The sequence below is a fragment of the Empidonax traillii genome, unplaced genomic scaffold, assembly GCF_003031625.1.
Source record: "Empidonax traillii isolate 1590-97213 ecotype Southwest subspecies unplaced genomic scaffold, ASM303162v1 scaffold13:size3042203, whole genome shotgun sequence".
In the NCBI taxonomy this organism is placed as follows: Eukaryota; Metazoa; Chordata; class Aves; order Passeriformes; family Tyrannidae; genus Empidonax; species Empidonax traillii.
This window is the reverse complement of record NW_020955206.1, coordinates 446164-471023: the sequence shown is the minus strand read 5'-3', so window position 1 is coordinate 471023 and position 24860 is coordinate 446164. Positions and strand designations below refer to the sequence as shown.

The following is a 24860-nucleotide window of genomic DNA, read 5'->3' as shown; positions in this document are numbered from 1 at the left end:
TGTGGACATTGATTATAATAACCTTTAAGATGATGTTCTAGAGGGGCAGATTTATTACCCAAAAAAAGGGCTTTTACTGTATGATTTTATGAATTTTGGGACTTTGGTGACGTGGAAGAATGAGCAATAATGGGGCAAGTGTGAGATTGGGTGAAGAGCACTTGGATAGGTGTTTATTAAACATTACCAGGAGTCCCAAACTCGAGCAGGTGACAGTTATGTGACCAACCTGCAATAACATTGTGGACAGATTAATTTTTATATTATGTTTTAAAACCATCATCCAAAAATTGTAGATTTGTGTGCGAAAATACCTTTGATAATTCTCCTAAACTTACCCTTCCCAGGGAGCCTGTGTTCTTTTGGGCTGCTCTGTACAGGAGTATTCCCAAAAGCTTATCTAAATTAACGAAGATCTACATCCAGTGGATTATTTTAAACCATAATAAACCCCTGTGTGGACACTATTTTACGGAGTTGGAGCAGATTTAATCCATGTATCTTAATTCACTTTCCAGTCTAATTAGATTGAATTTAATGAAAGTCACTTGAATTATAAATGAGAGTCAGAGGGATTCAGTGGAGTTTAACTTATCCATTATATTTTTTCCCTGTGTCCTGCTATAAATGTTTACTTTTCCATGTGACAGGACAATCTGTGTGGTAAGAAGAGGCTTTTTGGAGCTGGATAATTCCAGCTGTTCAGAAGCACCACAGGATTTTTTTCTTTGCTTAGTCAATATAGAATCAACCAAATATTCAATATATACTCACTGTTTTCAGAATGTGTCACACAGCAACTGGAAAAGGAAATAGCCGGGATTTTGTGTGGTGTGTGTTTGTATATATATTTTATCTTAACTCCTCAGTGGCTGTACTTTCCTAATAATATTATTTGAAGTCGGGGAATTGGGAGGCAGAGCCGAGGAATTACAGAATCTATAGTTACACACTTGCAGAAAAAGCTGTTCGGGGCTTGGACAGGAGACAACTTTCTGTGTTTACCTTAATTCCAGAGGTTCCCTCGTGCTCCCCCAGCTTTTGGGAAGGGCATCTTGGGTTTCCCTGACTTATCTCATGTGCCTGTTACTCATATTCTCAGCCGCGTTGTTTGCTCGGAGCGACCATCGGTTCTTTGTGCTCTCCCTCCCCGCTTTCGTTTCCTGCTGTTCCCTTTCAAGCTATCGGGAATTTTGCCATAAATTTGACAGGAACTGGATTGGACCTTGAAGTTTTCAGCTCCGGCTACAAAACTCGGGTTGTGTTGGAGGTATTTCAGAGCCGTGCGGGAGCGTCGCTCGGGGACGCGGTTCCGTGGGGGACTTGGCAGTGCTGGGAATGGTTGGACTGATGGGCTTGGGGGCCTCTTCCAACCTAAACCGTCTTATGATTCCGGGATTGTTTTGGTTTTGGGGTGTTTTCTACTTTGTAGAATCTGGAGTGGTTATTGAATCCAACATTTGGTTGTTGGTTGTTGTGCGACCTGAAGAGCAACGGAGCCAGGGAAGGGTCTGGAGCACCAGGAGCTGCTGAGGGAGCTGGGGGGGCTCAGCCTGGAGAAAAGGAGGCTCAGGGGGGACCTGAACAACTCCCTGCCAGGAGGGTGCAGCCAGGAGGGGTCAGGCTCTTTTCCCAAAGGAGAAGCGGCAGAACAAGGGGAAACGGCCTCAAGTTGTGCCAGGGGAGGTTTAAGTTGGATATTGGGAATATTCCTTCACTGAAAGGGTCATCCAGCTCTGGCAGGGGGGAAATCCCCCTCCCTGGAGGGATTTAACCCTTGGGCAGTTGGGGACATAGGTTAGTGGCCTTTGCAGTGCTGGAGGACGGTTGGACTCGATGGTCTTGGAGGCTTTTCCAACCTCAGTGTGATTCCACGTGAGCTCAGGGATGTGTTTGTAACATTCCTAATTGCAACATTTTTGTGTTCCATTCTTGGAGCAACACAAATCCTATTCCTGTGGGCTTTAAAGCCTGTTACCTTCCTCTGTTTCTCTCTGGAGCTGACAGAGTCCTGCATCAAGCTCCTGGCTGTGTTCTCGCTGCCTTATCAGCCCAAACTTCAAGCATTCCCAAATATTCCCTGACTCCTTTCGCAGTCCCTCGGACTCAGGAGTCAGAGCCCAGGAATGAAATACGTGTGAATTTCCCCCTGGGTTTTGGGAGGAGGGAGAAAATGGTTCAAATTGGCAAAATGTGAAGGTCTGACAACAGCAGGACTTAAAAATGTATTATTATTGTTTTAAAAAGAGAAATTGGGAGCATCTTGAACCACTTGCCCTAATTGGCCGAGCCAAATATGTATGGACACATTATCCATAAAAAAATCTGAATATTGGAAATATTTTCACTTTGTGACAAATGGAACCATTTGTTCCTGATTTTTTTCTATCTAAATAGTGCTCCCGAGGCTGGAAGAATCTCGGGAAGGGGAGAGGAGGGGATTTATTGTCACGAAAATATCATCTCTCCCTGGATTTTTGCCTTTTTATTTGCTGTTCTTGCAAGTTATCTCTAAGAAAAGGGAAAATATCCCAAAGATAAATCAAACAGAAGATAAAACCCTTTTATTCTTACAGGGGCTTCTATGCATAGTCCTGCAGAACACATGGAATAAATGGTTTATAAACCTTCCTGTGTTTGTTCTGAGAGAGATTTTGGGGGAAAAAAAGTGGAAAAAAACGATAGGAAAATAATAGAAAGTTCACAGCCCCCTGACCTGGCAGTTGTGTAAAAACCTTCAGATTTTCCCATTCCCTTGTGTTTTTGGAGCTCTTTGCCCCCTCGTCCAGGTTTTTCTCCAAATCCGTTCAAATGCTTTGGGATTCTTAGCAGACCTTGACATATTTATAACAGGTTTTCCCAAAACCTTTGGGATGAATTTGATTTCCACGTTACATTTAATTTCATTTTCCTTCGTTGTGCTGCAAATGGAATCACTTCAGGAAAACTTTAGTTAACGAAACGGAGCGACTTATTTATTGTGATGGAAAATGCGGCGTTGTACAACTTTTGTGTTTGATTTCCCATCAAAATAATCTGCTTTTTGTGCTGTTGCACCCTTTTAATTTAAGGGGTTTCAATGTTGGTTTTTGATGGGTTTTTGATGATACTCCTTAAAGCCTCTCCAGCAAACTTGAGCCTCCCTGAGAAAAACTTGTTCGCGCTCAAGTGAAGTCCAGAGATTTTAGAAATATTTCAGGGATTCTTGGCAGCCCTTCTGAAGTGTCAACCAAATGTTTGCAGAAATGGCCCGGGGTCACCTATTGGTGTCTTTTAATGAGTTTTGGTTTTAATCTAAATAAATCCGAACTAGAAAGATTTGTTTCTTGTTAGAGAGCAGAATATTCCGTTCACTGAGCACTTGCCGACAGCTGCGAGTGAGAGGAAGAAAGGAGCTCAAAGGCATTTGTTTTCAGCTAAAATAAATACTTCAAAATGGTTTTATTAAAAAAAAAAAAATCCCCAACAGCTTTGGTTTATCTTCATCTTTGTTTTTTATTCACTTTCGCATCAGTGATTTACAAGCAAATGAAAAGGTTACAACCACAATAAACCAACGCGGAGCAGTAAATTTGGAAGTCTGTAAAAACACTTGGCAGTATTTAGTGAGATATAACCAAAAAAAAAAAAGGGGGTAAGGACAAGGGACCCACCTGGAATTTAAGCTTCAGGTCCCCAAAGTCAGTGTCAAGTTGGTCTTTGAGTGCCTGGTTTAAGCAAACTCAGGACTCTGGATGGGGATGAAACGGAACTGGTTCCTTCTTAAGAGTGAAGTGCAAGAAAGAAGAATTATTTTACTTCAATTTCAGAGAGAAATATTGGCAAAACCTGTTTGTCACTGTTGGTGTGTTGTAAAACAAGTGTTTAGCACAGTTATTATTTTAATTAGTTATTTTTTTAATAATTAGTTATTTAATTAGTTATTTTTAGTTAGTTATTTTAATTTTAAAGATTTTCCCTTTAAAAGTGACTTATTTTTTCTTCATTTTTACCTTTGAACAATTCTGAGAATGGGGTTCACTATCTGTCCTTCAGAATCTCTGCTCAAGGCTTTTCCACTCAGCTCTTCTTTTATTTGCTTTATTTTTATTTGTCGCAGTGACTGTGCTGCTTTCCCCAAAATTCGTTATTCCACGGGACCGCTCTGGAGAATAAAAACCAACCCCCCCCATTTAGGCATCTCTTTAAATTACAATGCAATTTACATTACAAAACGCAGGTGGTTTCATTATAAAATCAATCTTCCCTAACCTCTGAACTTCTCCTCAGCTCAGCCTGTCCCATAGGAATCCTTCCCCAAGTCCTTCCTCTGCCTCGTGTTTCCGAAAACACGCGGCTCATCCCGAGCCAGTTTCCACTGGAAAAGCGTCCGGTCTTGGCCACTTTGCTGGGAACATTCTGTATCTGGGCAGTTCTTATTTACCTGGAATTCCAGGGGCTGAAGTCATGGAGTTACTCCACAATTAGTCACTCATTAGGCAGAGGTTTCAAAATCCTTTCTCAACGAAATCTTTGGTCCTTGTGCCGCCCCGTAAGTAAAAAAATGACAATAGGAACGTGAAATAAACCCCGTAAATATCCCCCCCCCTTTAAAATTCTTGGCTTTTTGTGAAAATGGACAATAATGCTGTCAAAGGATTTGAAAAGAGAACTTTCAAAGTCAGGCAATATCCCCCCCAAAAAAATCATTCATCTGACTTTTAGCACTGTTAGTCCTTAATGACCAGCACACACAATAAATTAGTAAAGAAATTTAACTTTTGTTACCACTGAGTGAGGAAAAACTTGGAAATCTGCAGGAAATTAGCAGCTTATCATTCATTTTCGTTTCTGTCTTTGACGTCTGCGTTGGGTTTTATCTCCTGAAATTTTGAAGCAAAATCATCCTCCCTTTCTGAACACCCTAAATAACGATTTTAAACCCGGCTTAGCTCTCCAAGGTGCCTGGCATTGCTCAGCCTGGCCCTCCTGGGAGTCCACGATCTGCACAGGGAAGGATCGAGGCCAGAAATATTCGGAATATGGGACAAGTGTGAGAGATTTTGGGACTGAACGCTCCGAAAAGGCTCTTTATTCCCACATAATTTACCATGATTTGTCTCCTTAACATCGCACAGGCTGAAATCTCCCTCACCCTTTTTTAAGGTCGGGTCTGTGACTTTATTTTCCTTGGATCAAAACCACATTTAGACATAAAACCCACTCTGTTTGTCCTTCCCTTTCAATCTGAAATCGCAGTAAAAACAATAAAACTCATGTTTGCTTTTCTCCCCCCGCCTTTCTCTTTTCCCCCTCCATGATAAATTTGGTGTATTTTGAATTTTATCTGCATATCTAAAGTGTTCCATTGGAAGCTTTTGAAGGGTAACATTGTTTTCAGTGCACAACTGGCTGCTGCTCAGGGGGTTTGAGCTGCAGGAATAAAATTTGGTGTTTATCGTGATGTGCTTTGGAACTTCCATTTAGAATTAACACGAATTTCTCGCATTTTTAACTATTTCAAATTGTTTCTCAGTACGGATCTTTCCCCCTGTGTTGAAGTTTTTTCTTAACACCAAAAACTAATTTTAATTCTATGTCGCAGAATTATCTTAAATTAATATTTCAACAGCGTAATGTCTGCATTTCTCAGCTCTTTATCGAGATATAAATCCCATCTACTGGATAGAAATCCTATCCCCTGTGCTCTATATATTTGATTTTTAATTTTAGTTTTATTTTAAAATGTACATATATGCTTTTATTGTTTTATTTATATTTTATACAATAATAATTGTAATAATAATATATAAGTAGGTAGAAAATAAGAATGAAATAATAATAATAAATGGAAGAGATATAATAATATAAATGAAATAATGAGATATATATATAAAATTCGATTATATATAATAAGAACTAGATAGAAAATAAGAACTAGACAGAAAATAATAACTAGATAGAAAATAAGAACTAGATAAAAAAATAAGAATGAAATAATAATAATGTGAAATAAAATAATACACAATGATAACCAGATTAATAACAATATCAAACCAATAATAATAAGAAGAATAACAATAAGAATAAAAACAACAACAACAATAATAACAATGCTGAAATTACGGAGATATATATATATATATATATATATATATATAATGGAACCATTTCCCTGTGCCTTAAGGCATTAAAATCCCTTCAGGAATGGCAGCAGCTGTTTTAGGGACTGAGATCTGGGATGGTTCAAGCCCTGCTGGATCTGTAGGAGCTGCTTTGTGCTCTCACAGGGGCTCTTTGTGCACGGAGCTGTCCCAGGGCTGGGAATGGCCTGGGGGGGACTCTGGAAATGTCACCAAATGGGGCCCAAATGGCAGCTCATTTTCCCAAGGGCAGGAATGAGCCCTGTGGGGTTTTGTACCGAGGGAAGAAATACCAAAGGTTGCCAGAGGTTCACACTGAGCTGTTTCCATTGTCAGTGGTATTTCCATTTCCAGTGCTGAGCTCACCCAAAAAAAGCGGATTCTTTTCCCTCGAGTTGCCTGTTGACATTTTGGGGGTGTTAATCCAACATTCCCGACAAACCCAGGGTGAACCCCTCGATCCAGCAGGTCAGGAGCAGGACAATGCTGGGCTTTGCTGCTGCTTGGGAGACTCAGGGATTCCTGAAGGGAAAAACGGGGGGAAAAGCCACAGATCAGATGGGACTTGAAAGGGGAAGTTGGGGATGTGATTGTTCGGAAGTGACACAGCTCAGCTGAATTCCTGGGGGTTCAGGTTGGATCCCACCAGTGCAGAGGAAGAAAATGTGGGATCATTGAGCCCTGAAAATAAAAAAGGGGGATTTGCTCCTCTAAAACGAGTGGGGAGATGGACTCAGGGGTGACCTGCACATCCAACTGTGGGACAGGATGGGACACAATTCCATGGTCTTCCTCAGCTCCCAATCCCATCTCTCGGGATATTCAGAGAGTATTAAATAAAATTAACCCCCAATCAGTCACATCCAGGGTGTTACTGTATGAAAATGGCCAGAAATTTTCCTTTCCATGAAATCCTAAATTTTTCCCAATTGAATTTTTAAGTTCATTTTGACTTAAATTTTAGTTAAATTGTTCACAGTCAAAGCCTTTTAAAAAATCTTGCCTTGCTCCCTGTTTGCCTGCTCCGTTCTGTCTACCATCATTTAAACTTAAAACTGAAATTATTAACTATTATTGCTGTTTTTGTAACACTGACCAACCGTTCTCTGGGATGTGCAGTGGTTTATTATTTATCTCCAATGATTTTTTAATCTGACTACAGTTAAAAGGGAGGGAAAAAATCTTTTCCAGTGCTGTTTCATTCCTGATTTCCTCTGTGGTATATTTGCTGTACAGTCCTTTGTGTGATCTAATTTTGAAGTGAAAATATGAAAGGAATTATGTCCTGAAATACACAGGAAAAAACAATATGTAGGTAAATAAAAGTATCAGAGGGAATCCTTGGTACAAAGGTACAAAACTCCTTGGGGAGGCTTTTACCTCTTTCTTTCCTGTGCTTTTATCTTCTCGATATTACAAATGCTTAAATACCACTTAGCACCTCCTTCTTAAATTCCATTTTCCCCTTCTCTCCCAAAAAGCATCAAAAAGTGTGAAATTTGGATTTAATTGGGAAATAACTTGGATTTTCCTCTGGATTGTTCCAGAGACCGGGAGGGGAACAGGCTGCAAAGAACACCTCGGTATTCAGAAATCAGCAATACTGCCAGAAATGCTATTTTATGTATTTTAAATATTATAAACATTTCCAGAATATCCGTATTATCTGGAGATTTGGGGTCAATCCAGGTGTGTCTCTTCTTAATCTGTTTTTTTTCTGGAGTCTAATAAGTTGAATTTTTAAGAGAAAAAAATAGCATGTTCTGTGTTAGACATGAAAAAAATGCTTTTTATGAGCACATGCTGTAAGGAATCTTTACATTGATTGTGTCTTGGCATTTTACACTCCCAAGGCAGTGTCTGAAACCATGTGAGGGCTGGAAGTGCCATAATTTGTGTCAGGACCAGAGCTGATCAACTCCAAATGTGGGGTTTTTTCATTCCTAAAACTAAACTGAACCCATTTGAAGCCTTTATTCCTCCCTCTGAGCAGCCAGACAGAGAGTCAGGCTCAGACTGAGGCTGTGGAATTATTGTGTGAATAAAAATCTGGGAACCTGAGGCAAAATAATTCATTCCTTAATGGGCTGGGGGAGGAATAACTTTTACTGCCACTCTTTAAACATCTCAGAAATCCCTGTCAAGGACCCTCCCTGTGCTCCTTCCCTCTGGGATAACATTATCAGGTTATCACTTTTATTGCTGCCCCACTTCTGATTTATGTTTTGCCCATCAAAGCTGCCAGAAGATGATGGTTTTCTATACAATTATACATGTTTTATACACAATTATTCTTTCTTTGCTCAGCAGTTTCCTCTGCACGCTCCAGAGGAGTTTCCTAATTCAAAATTTTCTTACCAGACGTTTGTACTTCCCATGGATTAGAAAGAGGAGAGTTTGGAGTTGGTCAGGGAGAAGATTTCCACTTGATAATTCCTTCCTGACATTGTGAGAAAACCACATTTTAAATGGCTTTGCTTGAAAAACTCGGAGTTTGATTGCAAAAAGAAGTCATTTTAACCTTCTAAAAGCGGGATTTTCTGCTGCTCTGCTGAGCTTTAGTTCTGGTTTCCAGTCTGTGGCCACACACGCACAGAAAGGGCCTGGTTTGGGGGGGGGAATTTTCCCCCTCCTCCTCTTCATTGAGAGAAACTTTTCAGTGGGTAGAACATTAGTCAAGTTGAGCTTAATTCATACAAGTATTGCTGAGCACAAATATGTGCTTCTAGCATTTATTTCAGGTTATAGACTAGTTTTACATTATCCCAGCTGGGTATTAAAGGCAGCTCCAGAACTGGCAGCATGTTGGGGAAAAGCAGATGTGGACTCTAAGAAAACAATCCTTCTGGGTCCCGAGTTCTCCTTGATGTCTGCTTCGAATTCGCACTCCATATTCCAGGGAAACAAATTGAGAGGGGTTCAAAAATGCAGCTTAAAAAATGCTAATGCTGATGGGAAAGTTTAATTTCCCTCTCCAGATTGCATTTGCATCGATGTTAAAGACCTTTGGCTGCCCTGGAGGCTCAGCTGGTAGCAAAATATATATTTCGGGAGAGGCAGAGGGAGGGTCAAGCACAGGCTGTTGGTGTCTGGGAGCTCCACGTAGGTGAAACTTGGAGCTCTACAGCAAAGTTGGGATTTAGGGCTGGAACTGCTGGGCTGGTTCCTCTCGTCCCATCCCACAGCCATGGATTTCCCTGGCCACGACTGGGGAAAAGAAGTGACAGCCCAGAACGTTGGAGGGATGCTCTGGAAGGGTAAAACTGCCCTGACAACACACATATGGTTGGAGTTCAATCCCCAGGGGAGAACAGGCACTCAACTACTGTGCCAGTTGTTTTGCATCCCCAAAGCAAAGAGATTTTAATGATTTATGGCAGAACAGGGTGGATGTGTTACCTAATGGGGTTAGAATGACTCGATGCAGTTTTCTAAGCGGTGCAGGAAGTGAAGGGGATAAACAAATCCCTTCTTGTTCCTCTCTGTTCCTGTTTTCAGCAGCAAAGTTTTGGTTATCTGTTAAAATAGTAGTTTCTCTGGGAATGCTTTCCCGTGCAGAGCACGGTATGTGCAAACAAACAAACAAACAAACAAAAGGATTTAAAAAATCACCACTTAAAAATTATTTAAAAATCACCACCATGGTTTTAACATTTTTTTAAAAATCATTTTATTTGTGTTCTCAAGGTGGAATGGAACTGGCAAGCCACATTTTTTTAAGGGTTTGTGTAATTCTTACATGTTGGGCTACTTGAGAAAAGTAAATAAAGGAGGGAATTAATCCAGTAACCAGGAATTCATTTGGAAAATTGGGTAAGTATCATGTGCAGCCCCATAACTACACGACTTAGGCAAACAGAGTGACACTCTGGTAGGATTCATTTTCATTTTATGACTTGAAATTAGAGAAAGGCCGTTTGCATCATCCCAAAGGCTGCTGTGAAAGAGGCACCAATTCCCAAGCTTTTCTCCAGGGGATTGGAAACATTTGGCCACTTAGTACCCAGGCTAAAGGGAAGCACATGTGGAGCTCCGGTGCTGAGCAGCTTCTGGTGCCTGGAATGATGTGGCTTCAGGTGGAGAAAATATATATAATTCATGTCTTATCTGTGAACCTCGGTGGAAGTCAGGGGGTGGTGATTTGTAGTGCTCTGAGGTTATTAAATCTGTCACAAAGATGATAGTTTTAAAAATGACAGTGGATATATGTAAGGACATCCACCTCCGTGGAGGAAATCCATCATCTTTCCTAATTGCTTTTCTTTGGGAACACTTTTCTGAAAAAAAAAAAAAAAAAAAAAAGACATCAAACATAAGATTTGCTGAGGTGGAACATGATCTATAACATTTAATATCCATCCCATCTGCTCTTGGTTTGGTCCTCACTGGAGCCCACGGGGCAGTTCACAGCAACACTTGCCTTTTCAGTGCCAATAATTGAAATAAAGTGGATAAAGCTTATATTATTATGGATTCTTTTTACATGAACTTTCCTAGGAGATAAAAGCCAAGATTAGAGCTATAGTTGGGTATTTTAATTCCTTTCCTACTGATATCCTGTAACCTTTTCTGGGAGTATTTGGAGAAGTCCAGGTGTTCTGTGATATGTTTTCCATTCTAAAAACCCAGCCATTTCATGTTTATTTTTAGCCTAAATTCTGGAATTCATATTCCCCTTACACAAGGACATTCCCCCAGAACATGAAGAGAACTCCTCGTGTCCCGGTGTCTCCCAGCTCTGACATTCCTGCCACGAGACTGGGGGGAAAAGGGAAACTAAAGACAACAGACAATTCCAAGCTCTGGCTTCCTTTCCTGTCTGTGAAATCTGGGAGCATCTTCCCTTGGGTGGGGGAAAAAACCCTGAGGGTTCAGATGTGCTGTTTAACTTGTTCAAATTTCCACGTTTTCTTGTCCCTGGAATGTTTTTTTTTCTGGAATTACATCCACAGCAGGGTTTTTTTGGTGCAAGTTTCTCTAAGCAACTTATTAATGTAATTCAGGTAATTCTCCAGAGCACTGTTCTCTCATTTAAGTGCTCTTTAATTGACAAGTCCTGGCTTAGAACTTTCTCCAGCTGCTGATTTATAGTCCAGGCTCCTCGCTGGGGTTGTTCCTGCCATCCTCCTCCTGCTTGTCCTTCGAATCCATCACGTCCTTCTGATCCTGATGGATAGAACTTGAGCCGGTTACATCATTCCACAATTCAAGTGGAGGAGGGAGAATATTAATTTGCTTTTCCTTAGGACTTTTCCTGGCCACTGCAATCCTAGAACTTCTCTGTCCCTCTGTGGATGAGCCGCTGTTGCTTGTGTTTTTTTTTCCCCATCCATATTTCTCCAAGTTAATGGGATCCTGCCGTGTACAGTAGGAGCTGTGTTTTGTTACCCTGGCTACAAGAGCCAAACTTTCAGATGTTATTTTGCTACAACTTTAAAAAAAAAAAAACAACCCTGCCAGTTATGATGTAAACATTTGCAGTTCCTCCTAAATGCCTTTTTTTTTTCTGGAATCAAAGTGAAATCACCATTCCGAGGGCAAAGGGAGGAATTGGTTTGGACATTTGAAAGCAAAATAACAGCTGTGTGTGATTCTGGGAGATCCTCAGTGATCTGCTCTTCCTATTTTTAAGTGGCATATTTACTACCAGCCTCATTGGAAGGGATGGACCTTCTCATCAGCACGAAGAGTCCAAATCCTCCTTTGCGTTTTTTTATGAAGGGATTGGATGCTCTTCTGCTGAAATTGCCTCAAGACTTGAGCAGAATTTCATAGTAAATGCTCAAAGTCCTTCAGCATTTCTCCTGACCTTTTGTTTTGAGCGTAACTAATCCCACCAGGAACTGGAGCCCGGAGGATGGGCCCAGCAGGGCGACATTTAAAGCCCTGTTTACATTTATTGGAGTAGCAGGGATTTGCCACAGCAAAATGTAAAGGGAGAGAGTCCTTGAGGAGGGAGGGATACTCTCCCTCTTGGCTGGGTTATGTCACAACAGCGAATTTCCCACAGCCAGATGCTGTGTGAGTCACGGTCATTGCCCGCTGGGGTGACCTCTGGCCGTGCTGGTCACTTGGAGCAGTTGGGGTCACTCGGGTTTCACTCGTTCCTTCGGCTTTTGCACTCGGCAGCTCCACTTGAGGAAGATTTCTTTGACACTGGAGTGTTTTGCTCTGAACTATCCAGCCATTTCTTAACAGCACTCAGTTTTATGTTGAATAAAACCCAAAAATAACATTCTGCTGGAAAAAAAAACCACGAAAGCCAAAGCTCCTTTAGTACTGCTCCAAAGAGTGGATTATCGTGGGGAGATGGATCTGCCCACTCTGAAAAATCTTCCTGTTGGAAGTAGTTCCATGATTTTACCCTACTTGCTGCTGACACTGAGCTGTTTCTTCACAAAATGTTGGCATTATGTAGATTTGTGGCTGCCCCATCCCTGGAAGTGTCCAAGGCCAGATTGGACAGGGCTTGGAGCAACCTGGTCTAGTGGAAGGTGTCTCTGCCCATGGCAGGGGGTGGAACTGGGTGGTTTGTAAGGTCCCTTCCAACCCAAACCACTCTGGGATTCCATGATTCCATGAGATTTGAATAATATTTACTGTTCTCAGATTGAATTAACTCCAGAGTTTTTACAAGCTATAACAGAACACCGAAGGCTGAGCTGAAATGCTTAGTTATATATTTCTGTCTCTTTTTTTCCTTTCTTGCCAAAAGATTATGGGGATATATGGAAGAATTTTGGGTGGATTGACTACCTGGCAGTCCCATTCCCACATGTGTGTGGAGTTCATCTGATATAGTCCGTGGGTTCACCAGAGAAGAGATTGATTAAGCAGGGAAGGTGGGTGTGAAATACCCAAATTCCTAATTGAGGGAACTCTGGCAGGTGCAGGGACATCAGAGCACCTTCTGTGGGACAACTGACATCAAACTGGGGGTCGTTTTGGGGAAGTTCAGCAGGTGAGAAGAGCTGCCAGTGAACCTCAAAGCTGTTGGAGAAGTTTCTGTTTCACTGAGAGGATCTTGGTACAAAAGCTGAGTCAGATGATCCAGATTTCCTTCCTTCCAAACATCCCCTAGAATTTGATACAGTGAGTTGAGATGAGGTAACTCCTCTTTCCGTAACCAAGTCAGTTTTACTGAAATTACATCTGCACTCAAACTGCCAATTAAGTATAATTAAGTCTTGCACATGTGCTGGTTTAAAGTGGATTTTCAGTGGAACTCTGAGTTTGGTTTTGGTGTATTTTACATCCTTTTTCAGGGCCTGAGCTCATCCCTACTTGAAGTCAAAGGAAGGGCCCTGCTTGGCTTCCTTGGGATGTGACCCCAAAGCATCCTGAGACAATCCCTCTTCCTTCCATGACTTTTCTTTTCTTTACATCCCTGTCTGTCCATCTGGGATATTGAGTTAAAATCAAACACTGCTGATGTCCATGTGAGCTTCCTACACCCTCACCTTGCCCTGGAAGAGGTGTAGACCCAGTGAAAGTCTGAGATACCTTTAATAGCTTCACCTTTGTCCGTTGGTGTTCACTTAATTTTACACAGGTTGCATTTAGCCTGGACAGACATAATGAATGTAAGAATATTCTGTATTTTTAAATACTGTATTTGGAAAAAAATGGCTTCTTTTAGTTGGGCTGTGCTTAGGAAAAGCTCAGGGGGTCAGTGATGGTGAGAGCAGGTGCTTTTTAAAATAACACAACATAAACTATATTAATTTGATCTTTTTCTGCACCTCATGTTTCACAGTTCATTTCCCAAATTAGATGTGAACAGTTTTCAAAGACCCCAGAATATTTTATTTGTGGTTTTGTTTCTTGGGTTTTATTAGATTTTTTTTTTTTCCCAATTGGTTTCTTTGGAGTTTTTCTCTGGGGCTTTTTTTTTGTTGTTGTTTCTAAAAAAGCCTCGTGCAGGGAATGTTCATAAAGATCAGGAACCTCGGCCACACTTTCCCTTTCAAATCTTCCCTCAGTTCTTCACTCAGCACCTCGTTTTTCTTTGCTCAGGGTCTGTTACAGCATTTCCCTGACGGCTGCAAATCCATAAAATTCCAGTGCTGGGAAGTGTCGGAGCTTTGCTGACCACAGTCACTCTCCAGAGGCTGAGGCTCGTTCCTGGTGCTCCCTCAGCCGTGTTTCCCTTTGGGATCACCAAAAGGAACCTCTTGGGAAGGAAGTGGGTGTTGTGGAAGGACATCAAGGCCGGGTTGGACCTGACTTGGAGAAATCTGGTCTGGTGGAGGGAGTCAGGGGGGTGGAACTTTATGAGCTTTGATGTCCCCTCCAACCCAAGCCATTTCATAATTCCAGGATTCCATGAAGATGCAGGTGGTTTAAATCCACCAAGCCACGCTTTGCCCTCACTGATCTCTCTCCACCCAACCTCAGCAGGCAGAAAAAGGGACATTTGGGGGCAGTTGCAGTTTGGAAGTTGAAACCCCGGTAGCTGCAGTCGTGTCCAGGTGTTTCTCCAGGCACATCCAGGGAATGTGGGAGCTGACAGGGCCGAGCAGAGCTGTGGCCACAGCAAAGCAGCCGAGATGTTTGTTCCTTGTTATACAAGGAAATATTGCCCCGATGAAAACACTCTCAGGAACGATCCGGTTCCTTTTTCCACCCTCTGTGGAGCTGAAATCCATTTCCCTTTTCCTGCCTGTTATTTGGGGAATGTCAAGGAGGTGCTCCCAGTTCTATGGCTCTGCAGGGGGTTTCCCTGATGAGGTTTTGACAGATTTAAGGGCGTTTTTTTGCATGGTTCAGCTCCGAAATGCGCAGCAGGGACAGTTCCCCTCGCTCTGAACTGCTCTGAGTGGGGCTTTTATTTATGCTGAGTTTATTTTGGTATTGGCACATTTCATGTAAGGAATAAACTGCAAATTTAGGTACAAGTTGTTGTTGGATAAGGGAAGGTCCCCAAGTAACGCTTTAGGAAGTAGATCAGTAAATTCCCAGTGATGCCAGCTTTGAGAGCAGTTTTTATTTTGTTTTCAGTTACCTTAACACACTTTTATTTTAAGAGAAATTAATTAGGACATTAATTAAATAAAGTACCTTAGTGTTACCAAAGCTTCTGTCAAACCCTTGTGCCACAACACTGTATATTGAATTTCTATTGTAATATTGTAATATTTGAGGATGGATGAGTGGACCAAGTGTCCTCCACTCTGGAATTGTTTCCTCGTGTTGGGTCTTGCTCTGCTTCATCAAGGGAAATTAAGAACTACAAACATTAAACTTTTGGCCTTGAGTCTTGGATTTTTTTTTCATACAGCTCCATTCTTTTGCCCCTGCACTGCCTGCTCCAGCTTCCTTAGGGAATGCCAAGGTGTTGGAGACCTGGATTAATCTAAACCTCTGATGTTTTCAAAGAACTTACTGATTTTTGATACTAAACAGTTTTTGAGTTCTGGACCTAAAGACAGGGTCTAATTGCCCCATAGAAACTCATCCACGAGCCTGTAAATGCACAAACTAAATGTTTTGTTGGCAATAAAATGGTTTTAGTCTTAAGGCTTCACGAAGAAAACTTCTAAGACTGGAAAGAATCAGGTAAAGGGACTTATCTTTTCGAAGGGAAGGTGTTTATCAGCAGAGCTTCTTATCTTTTCAAGGAGCTGTGTTTGCTGTTTGAATGTGTTTTGCCATCAGTGCCACAGGATTTTCAGTGAACCTTCTATAAACAACCACTCAGCGATTCAAAACCTCTCTTTATTTAAAAAAAAAAAAAAGAAAAATTGTATGTTTTTACATTCCTGCAGTAGAAATGGGGAAAAAAAGACACAAAATTCTCAGAGTGTCTTGGTTTTGAGCCTTTTATAGGTAGGCAAACATTTGTGCTTGCCTAGATCAATAAAAGGGCTCACAACAGTAGCAAGAACATGTTTTAGAAAGTTCAAAAATGTCTTTGGGAAGGTTCAATCTGGCAAGGACCAGCCTGAGGAATGGGTCTGGTTTTGGTAAGCAGTTTTGAGCTATTCCAAAATATTCACCTGGTTTTGGAATTTAAAGGCTTAAGTTATTAATTTCCAAAAGAGTAATTGTCAGTGATAAGTAAAATCAGCAGAGGGTGTGATGTGAGTTGAACCATGCTTGGAAACTGTTTGAATAATTTTGGAAGAAACTGAAAGAAAACATTAAATTTTAATCTTTTTAAAGAAAATTCTGTTTCCTGCCCTGGCAGTTGAATGTTGGATGGGAACAATTAGTTGTGGGATAAAATGAGCTTGACATGGAAAGAAAGGGAGCAGAGAAAGTGGCTGGTTTTCATTATTAAGACTAATTTTATTAAGTTTTGTATGGCAAACATCTCACTGAAGAAGGGACGAAAAACAGAAGTTTGGGAGATCAATAATTTGCATGTCCCAAATCATCAAAAGTTTGAATGATAAAGGGAAAAAAAGAAGGAGAGGGGAGGTAAAAAACCCAAAGAGAAAGGCAGAGATTCAGGTCAGTGGGATGATACAGTTGGTACAGTCACAGAATTCCAGAATGGTTTGGGTTGTAAAACAGTTTCTGTGTGAGGAGAACTGGGGGGATGGAGTTTGAACAACCTGGGCCAGTGGAAGGTGTCCCTGCCTGTGGCAGGGGGCGGAATGAGATGAGCTTTAAGGTGCCTTCCAACCCAACCCATTCCATGATTCCATGATAATGGGGTTGTTCAGTCACTCACAGTCATGGTGAACTTTAGAGTTCAGAAATAAAAGAGAAACAAAACCCCATTGAAGACCTACAGGTGATAAATAGAGATGTGATGTGATCCCAACAGTCTATATCATTTGGTTCCAACACTAACACCGTAGGGTGGGAGAATTTTGCTCACTCCTGTAAAAACAAAGTGCAGCATCCTTTGCAGTTTGATGCCAACTGTATCCCAGAACCCCCAAGATCCCATAAAATCCTGAGCACGCCCCTCAGGTCATTTATTGGGGTCGCCTCTTCTTGCCTCCCACGCTCCCCAGAGAAATTGTGGTCCACCCCCTCCTCCCTGGCCACCCACCCTCAGATCAGCTGAGAAATCAGACTTTGGGAAGCAAAACCTTTGTTAGGAATGTTATTTTTGCTCTTTGTTCTCTTGCCTTCCTTTGAAAGGTTCCCTTTGTTCGCTGCGGGTCAAATGCTGTACTTTAAAAATACATCCCTCGTGGCACAGAGAAATTAAATTAATATTAATTAATGTGTCTATTTCAGCTGAAAGTAAAAAATGGCAGCAAGGACTTGTCATTATTTGCAGACATGTATTTTATTCTGATTTGTGTGTCAAGAGGTTTCTTTTTGATGGTCTTTGGTGTTGGATCTGGTTTGGTTCAGGAGGTTACAGACAATGAATGACTGGGGTTTATATATCTATATACTTATATATCTATACATGTATATGTAGGGTTTATTTTAGAACAGTTTGGTTGCACTGGAAAAGAGAGATGTGGAGCCATTTTGGTTGTTATTATCATCCATAGTAATAAAACAATATAAAAGTAGCTGTTTTGGTTATTATCTGTCAAAATATGGGCATAAAAATAACACTTAGGAAAATGTATAAGGAAAAGAAAGAAAGAGGAAGGAAGGATAAGAGTAGAAAGATGTCACCCCACCAGGGGGTCCAGCAATGAGACCCGATTGTTGCAGTATCGATGCCTGTTGGTCAAAGTCTTGATCCACTGGGGTGGGGGAAGACCCCAGAACACAAAGTCCAGTGGGTTAATGTGTGCTCAGGTTCAGGGGGGCGGTTTTAAACTGATGGAACTTGTGGATCATTCACAGTCCTCTGGTGGAAGAGTCTGGCCCTGCTGCTCCTGCAAATGGTCCCTTGTCAGAGCCATTCCCCAGGGACATCCCAGTCTCTCACAGGGGCTCTGTAATGTCCCAGTTGGAGGAGATGCCCCACTGAGGTCCCTTCCAGCCGTCCCCACCCTGGAATTCCGAGCAGTGACTCCCTGCTGTCCCCACAGGTGCTGCAGGGCGCTCAGCTCATCGCCGTGGCATCAGCCGAGCCCGCGCCCGGGGGGGTGGATGGATCCCCACTCCAGGGAAGTGACATCCAGGTCCAGTATGTGCAGCTCACACCGGTGACAGACCACTCTGCCACCAACCAGGTATGTCCAGGTCTCTCTTTTCACCATCTGAATGTGCTTAACTTGACTGAAACATCCATCACATGTCCTGTATGTCTACCCACAAACAAGGACTTTGTGATCCTTTTTCCAAAACATTAAAAAAAAATACCATTTACATAATTTTTTAAAAAGATAGAAATGGTCTTTTGCTACTCCCTCTTCTGTGTTCCTTCTCAGTGCCTCTAGAGAACAGTTATTTCGGTCATCATTGTTTTCCTGTGCCCTTGAAGGCTAAAAAGCCATTGCAAAGGACAGGGCAAGAAACGTGCCTGAATGCAGCCAAAAGGGATATTTTAGACTGAGGTTTCACTTAAAAATGTTATACCCTCCCTGACAGCAGAGTTCCAGTTGTTTTGATCAACAGCCTGGATTTCCCACAGCATTTGTAAGTGAACACTTGATCCTCTCCGTTATGGTGGAGGAATTACTGGGTATTTCTGTCTTTTTTTAAATCGGTTTGAACAGTTGTGTGGCTGAGTTTAGAAAAAGCATGTCATCAACTTGAAGCTTTGGTGACAACGCAAGAAAATCGACTTAGAACAGTTGTAAGAAGTTTTCCTGAAGATGGTCACGGGTTGTTTTGCAAATCCCACTTCCTGGGCTTCTGTTCTGGAGGATGCCAAGCGCCTGTGGAATTTTTTTTTCCTCCTGAAGATTTTATTCTTAGTCACTTGTAAGAGTGCTCTGGACACAGAGAGTGTTGCTACAGGGATTGGGCCTTTTATGAATCCTCCACTGCTGGTCCTGTGCAGTTAATAAATCATGGAGTCATGGAATATCAGGACTCACAAGGATCATGAAGCCAAGTAAGTGAAGTAGCCAGGCAGCAGGGAGTGAGAGGTGTTTCTCCTGCTGCTGCCCTGACTCCAGACCTGGAAAATACTCAGATTTACTTCCCATGGAGTTTTCCTGGGTGTATTCCTCGTGCTTGTCCTCTCAAATTTAGCAATTTGGTAGATTTATTCGCCACTTTGGCACGAATTTATTGAACAATTTAAGCAATTTAAGTTTAAGCAAACACCAAATTACCTTTCAAGTTGAACAGGATAAAAGTCTTGCAGCCACGTGAATTACTGACAACAAGGCAGAGATGGAGAGAAATAATTATAAAAAAAAAAAGAATCTTCATTCAGAAGCAGCACTTCATGATTTTGAGCCTCTGGTATTTTTATTTGAATAAATAAGTTGTGACTGTGCAGTAAAATCTGAAGGATGGGAAAATCCACCCTTGTGGATCATCCTGCAGATCCAAGGCTGAGGGCACAAAGCAGGAGTTCAAATCAGACTATTCTGCAACAGAAATACTGTCAGAGATGTAATTCTGTATCCAGGGTGTTACATAAAGCAAATATTAGATGTGTTTATGGGGGGAAAATCCATCAAGGGCAGATCTCTGGAATGTGAGGGAGGAAAATCCAGAGAATTATCATTAAATCCTTGCCCTTTGCTTGGAGTTTTATCAGTGCTTGTGATCCTGGCTCTGTCAGGGGAAGGTTTCCTGGGTGTGAGGGGCTTTCTCCAAGCCAGTCCAGCTGTTCTTAAGTTTATTTTACAGCTCCAAGGATGGAGTTTGTGTCAGCAGCTCCTTTTCCTTACTCCAAGTGACTTGACTAAAAGGGATTTTGCAGTGGGATTATCCTTCCCCTGCTTTGTCAGCCCAGGGGGAGGAATTTCATTTTTAAGGAGACCTCCCTTGAGAGCTGAAGTCAATTGTCTTTACTGTCAATTCTTTCCTGAGGGCTGTTCTTCCTTGGAGAGTGAGGAAAATCAGGCCTGCAGGAAGAATTTTATTGGAGGAAAAGTTGACTGTTGTATCTTTATTCTCATTTTACACAAAATAAACACAGACTGCAGTGGGTGAAATCAGCATTTTTAGACCATATCCTGCAGCAACTGGGAAATTCCAAGCACAAGGCCAACAGGGAATTTTACTCTCTTTACCTTGAGCAGTTCTGTAACTCCAGGAATCTCTCCTGGCTCTTCCATGATCCCCTTGGTGGCCTTTTCATCCAGCTCCATGTTCCCAGTGTCTCTCCATACCTTGAGCTGGGCCCAGCCCTTCCACAGTTTCATGTGGTGCCACACAAAGGGTTTGTTTTCTTTATTTACAGCTGGTTCTTTCTGGGGAAGAGAGAGGGAATAATTGTTTTCTAAGTGCCACTCCTCATTGTAGATCTTTATCATAATTTCATTATTTCAGCATTCTCCTTCCAGCCTGAAGGTCTATTTAGCCTTCAGGAGGACCCCTGAGGTTATTTTTGGTGCCTCTGTAAGTGTGTTCCCATTCCCACTCCGTCACAGAGCCGATACCCACGTGGATTTTGCACTGGGATTTTTCCACTGGCATATATGAGAACTTTTGATTAGTACAACAAGTTCCCATTCCCGTGGTTACACCAATGAAAAGCACTTTTAAACTGATTTCATTTCCTGCTGTCCCCTTTCCCTTCGCAGGGCACCGACAGCCTTCAATCAGCAATCCAGCCAGAAATGCAGATAGAACACGGGGCAATCCAAATTCAGTGAGGGAACTGAGGAACACTGGGAGCTGTGGGTGAACCACAGGCAGAAATGAAGTGCAAGAGGACAAAAAATACCTCTTAAAACCAATGATCACACCTCAGACATCTCCAGCCATGGCCTGGTTGTCCTCACCTGGAATAACTCGCACCCTTCTACTTCAGCTGGAGCTGCACCACAACACCAGTGAAGATCTGGTCTTCAGGAGAAAAATCAGAAAATCAAGAAAGAGGAAAAAAAACAAAAACAAAACAAAACACCAACCCTTGCAAAAAGACACAAGGAGATTTAATGCATCCAAACTGTGAGACTCAATTCCTGCTCACCCATTTCTTCTGTGAAAAAGGCCCTTTGAATGTCTGCAGATACCTTAGGAGGTGTATTGCTGCTTTGCAATACTTGCTTTACCACATAGAGAAGTTCCAGAGCTCAGCTATTTTTCACTGTTTAAACGGCTTTTTTTTTATTTGCTATGGTGTTTATAACAAAAAATGGAAAAAATATTTAAAAAGAGGAAAATCCCATGACAGCAAGTATTGGCCTTTTGCTGGTGTTTTCTGTTCAGTGTAATGAAAACTGTACTTGCAGAAGACTAACAATTTTGTTTGTACTGTTGCTTAACTACTTTTCTAGGGGAAAAGGCTTTAAAATGCTGTAATTATGCATTTCTAATGGAAAATAAATGTGTATTTATGAATAGTGCAGCTCTTAAGTTGCTCTGCCATGGGATGAGGATGGTTTGGTGGCTGCAGGAGTGGAGTTATGGAGGAGCTGATGCCACTTGCAAGCTCTGCTGGAAGTCACTTTAAGTCTCTAAGGAAGGTCTCAATCTCAGATCATTTTATTACCTAAATTTTCAGTGCAAGAAAAACGGGATAGTTAAAGCTTTGGAGTCTGCAAATCGTATTTTATACAATGAATTTATGAAATTTATGGTAAATGTGAACAGTTCTTCTGAGCTCTCTCCCTTTTAGTTCCTCCTGCCTCCTTTGTCCAGCAGTGCCTCAGTTTGGGATTCATCCATCCAAAAGTCTGGTATCCACCGTCCAGAGCAAGGTGAAAGCCTCTCTCCTCTGAAACCTCTGGGAAATTTGGTATTGATTTCAACAAAGCACCATTTTCCTGTTTGCTAAGCTTGAGTTGGAAGGAAACCTGTTGGCTGTAACCTGATTCTTATTTAATGATTTTTGGGAAAAATACAGACTTTACTGGGGAAGGTGTTGCTTTGTATTTGATTTTCAGCTGATTTCTATATGATTGTTGCCAATATATGGCTCATAATGCATTTAATTTATTAATGAATGAGGCATAGCCACAAATTCCATGTTGTTGAATTCAGGATAACTTGGATTTTTATTTTTATCTTATGAAAGGAAGGGTTAAGCACAGGCAGTTTCTGGGAATGTTGTTCCTGGGAAGTGTTACTCTTTATATATAAATTCCTGCCTCTCTTTAGGATGTCTCTTGACTCAGGAGCACAATGCAAACTGAACCACAGCTTATGGAACACAGGGTTTGTACCAGGCCAAGAATTTGGCTGCTCTTCAGTTTCTTTTTATAAAAGTGTTTCTCAGTCTGGGGGATCTTTGAAGATCTTGGCATCCAAATAGAGGCCTAAAAATAAGCAAGGCCTGTGCATTTTACTGTGGCTGGTTTAACACAGAATTCCAGAATGGTTTGGGTTGGGAGGGACCATCCCATTCCACTCCCTTCCATGGGCAGGGACACCTTCCACTAGCCCAGTTTGCTCCAAGCCCTGTCCAACCCGGCCTTGGACACTTCCAGAGATGGAGCAGCCACAGCTTCTCTGGGCAACCTGTGCCAGGGACTCACCACCCTCCCAGGGAAGAATTCCTTCCCAATATTCAATCTAAACCTGTTTTCTTTCAAATCCATATTTTTTCAAATATTTTCTTTCAAGTCCATTCCCCTTGTCCTGTCAAATGGAGGAGGAGAATCCTCTTCTCTGCTCTGTTTCATGGTACAACTAAAATTCTGTTCTCTTTGCATTTTTCAGCTCAGGCACGAGATCAGACTGAGTTCAGGACATGAGACTGAGTTCAGGAGAGGTTCCCTTTAGCCACCAGACCTGCTGCAGGCTCGACTCTCTTCTAAAACTGACTCTAAAGGTGTATCAAGGGGAGAAGTAGCTGATGTAGATCCCAGGAGAAGGAAATCTGCTCCAGTGTGGAATGGAGGGTGTCAAATCAATTGGAATAGGTAAGGAGAGCAGCTCAGTAAGATCCTCCACAGCATCCAGACTTCAAGGTCCTCCAGGTGGAAACGTTCCTCCACGTTATGTCCATGTTTACATGAGTCTGAGCTGTGTTTGTCCTTCAAAGAGAAGAATCTCCAAGAATGTTTGATGTGTTTTCTGGGCATCACAGGGTGTGTCACCTACAAATAAGGCATTCCCAAAAAGAGTCATTCAGGAGTGAATTCCCTTTTGGGAAGTGGTTGTGAATGGTCTGGGAGGTTCTGTGCAGGGTGAAGGTATCTCCATACAGAGTTTATAATAAAAACATTTCCACAGAACACTAAGAAATCCTAAAAATATTGGAAGGTAACAAGGAATCAGCATCTTCCAGGTGTTCTGAGGGTTTGCCTGGCTCTGAGTTCTGGCAGATTGGTGTTGGTTGACCACAGATGTGGTTCTGTCCTGGAAGACAATTTTCAGTGGGCCAACTTGAAATACACTCCCATTATGTCTCCTGTCACTCACAGCTTCATCACTAATAAGGTTCTTTTTCCCTCAACAAACCATCCAAAATCAACATTTTTAACTCTTCTTTTCCCCCTCAAGCTGCTTTTGTCCAGGAGAAGTTGAGAACATACGACCAGGAGCCTTCAGGGAGACGTTTCTTGTAAGGTTAGACTTGGATCAGCTGCGTGTTTTATATTTAATTGATTTTAATTCACCTTGTGACCTGCAGAATCCTGTTTTCATGGGGTTGATTTGGTTGAGTGCAAGAATATTTCTGTGTCCAGGCTTGGGAGGGAGAAGAGGCTCTGGTTGCCCTACTTGGTCCTTGGATCCCACCTGAAAAGGTGAATTCTTGAGGGCTTCCATGGTCCTGATTTAAAACTAATCAAAATATTCCATTTTGATGGATTGCACAGCCAGAAATTGGTCTAAAAAAAAGTGAGGGAGTGGGTGATTTCTTTCCTGGTTTTCTCTTTCTTCCATTTCTTGTTAGTTTTATGCATTTTTGTCTTGCAAAACAAATCTATAAAAGCCATCACCCTCCTGTGACCCAAATAAACTGGAATGTCCTCATTAGCTGCATTTTTAGGCATTTCAGTATTGACAGTTTGCCTGTAAAGGATGGAATCGTGGCCAAAAGTTTGCTCTGGTGCTCTGATGTTTGTCTCCCTCGTGGAGATCCTGGTGTGTGGATATTCTCTGGTGGCCCTGGATTTTATTATCCACTTCTATGTATGTGGAGTATCATGTTAGAAAATACAGTGAGAAAACCAATACCTAAAAAAAAACCCAACCCCAAATCACTCCATGATCTCCCTCTACACCAACTTCTGTTAGCAATCAGTGTTCCTCCTGAATTCCTAATTATCCAGGCACTGCAAATTCTGACGAGAATTCAACAAGAACTGTTTCCCATTATCAGGAGTGAGAATGTTCCTTTCATTCCCGGCGATCCCAAAGCTCTTCTGGAAGCTCTGCTGGTTTAGATGAGCCCTCAGCAGTCAAAGCTCATTTCCTTGGATGGAGCTGGGAATAAGGAAGTCGTTCAGCTGGAATCATATTTGGGTAAACTGAGCCGGCTGTTCAATGCTCTGCTACAAACACACAGACCTGGGGCTGCTGCTGAGCAAGGTTTGACTCATTTAAAGGGTGTTTTATGCCCCAAAAATAGGAACAGCAGCAGCAAGTGGAGGCAGGAGGAGCCGTGCAGAGCCCACAGGCACTTTGGCCAAGGCAGAGGGTCAACACTCCTCGTTCTAAAGGTGATTTTTAATCAAATCTTCTTCTTTCTCGTGATAAAGGGGATGGAACTGGATGAAAACCTGTTTTTCCCCATTTACAACCTGTCATACAATTCAAATCTCTCTGTTCGACTATTTTGCCTGTTTTTAAACT

General features: G+C 41.8%; 1 protein-coding gene across 3 annotated transcripts in view; it reads left to right on the top strand.

Moving 5' to 3' along the window:
• Positions 1-21458, top strand: part of BANP (BTG3 associated nuclear protein) — a 114318-nt gene extending 92860 nt beyond the window's left edge. For all 3 annotated transcript variants that reach the window (XM_027890385.1, XM_027890367.1, XM_027890375.1), the window contains 2 exons: positions 18077-18220; positions 20696-21458. In XM_027890385.1, the coding sequence (XP_027746186.1) occupies positions 18077-18220; positions 20696-20767 (216 nt within the window). In that variant the 3' untranslated portion in view covers positions 20768-21458. The remainder of the gene's footprint in view (positions 1-18076; positions 18221-20695) is intronic.
• Positions 21459-24860: the final 3402 nt, after the last annotated feature.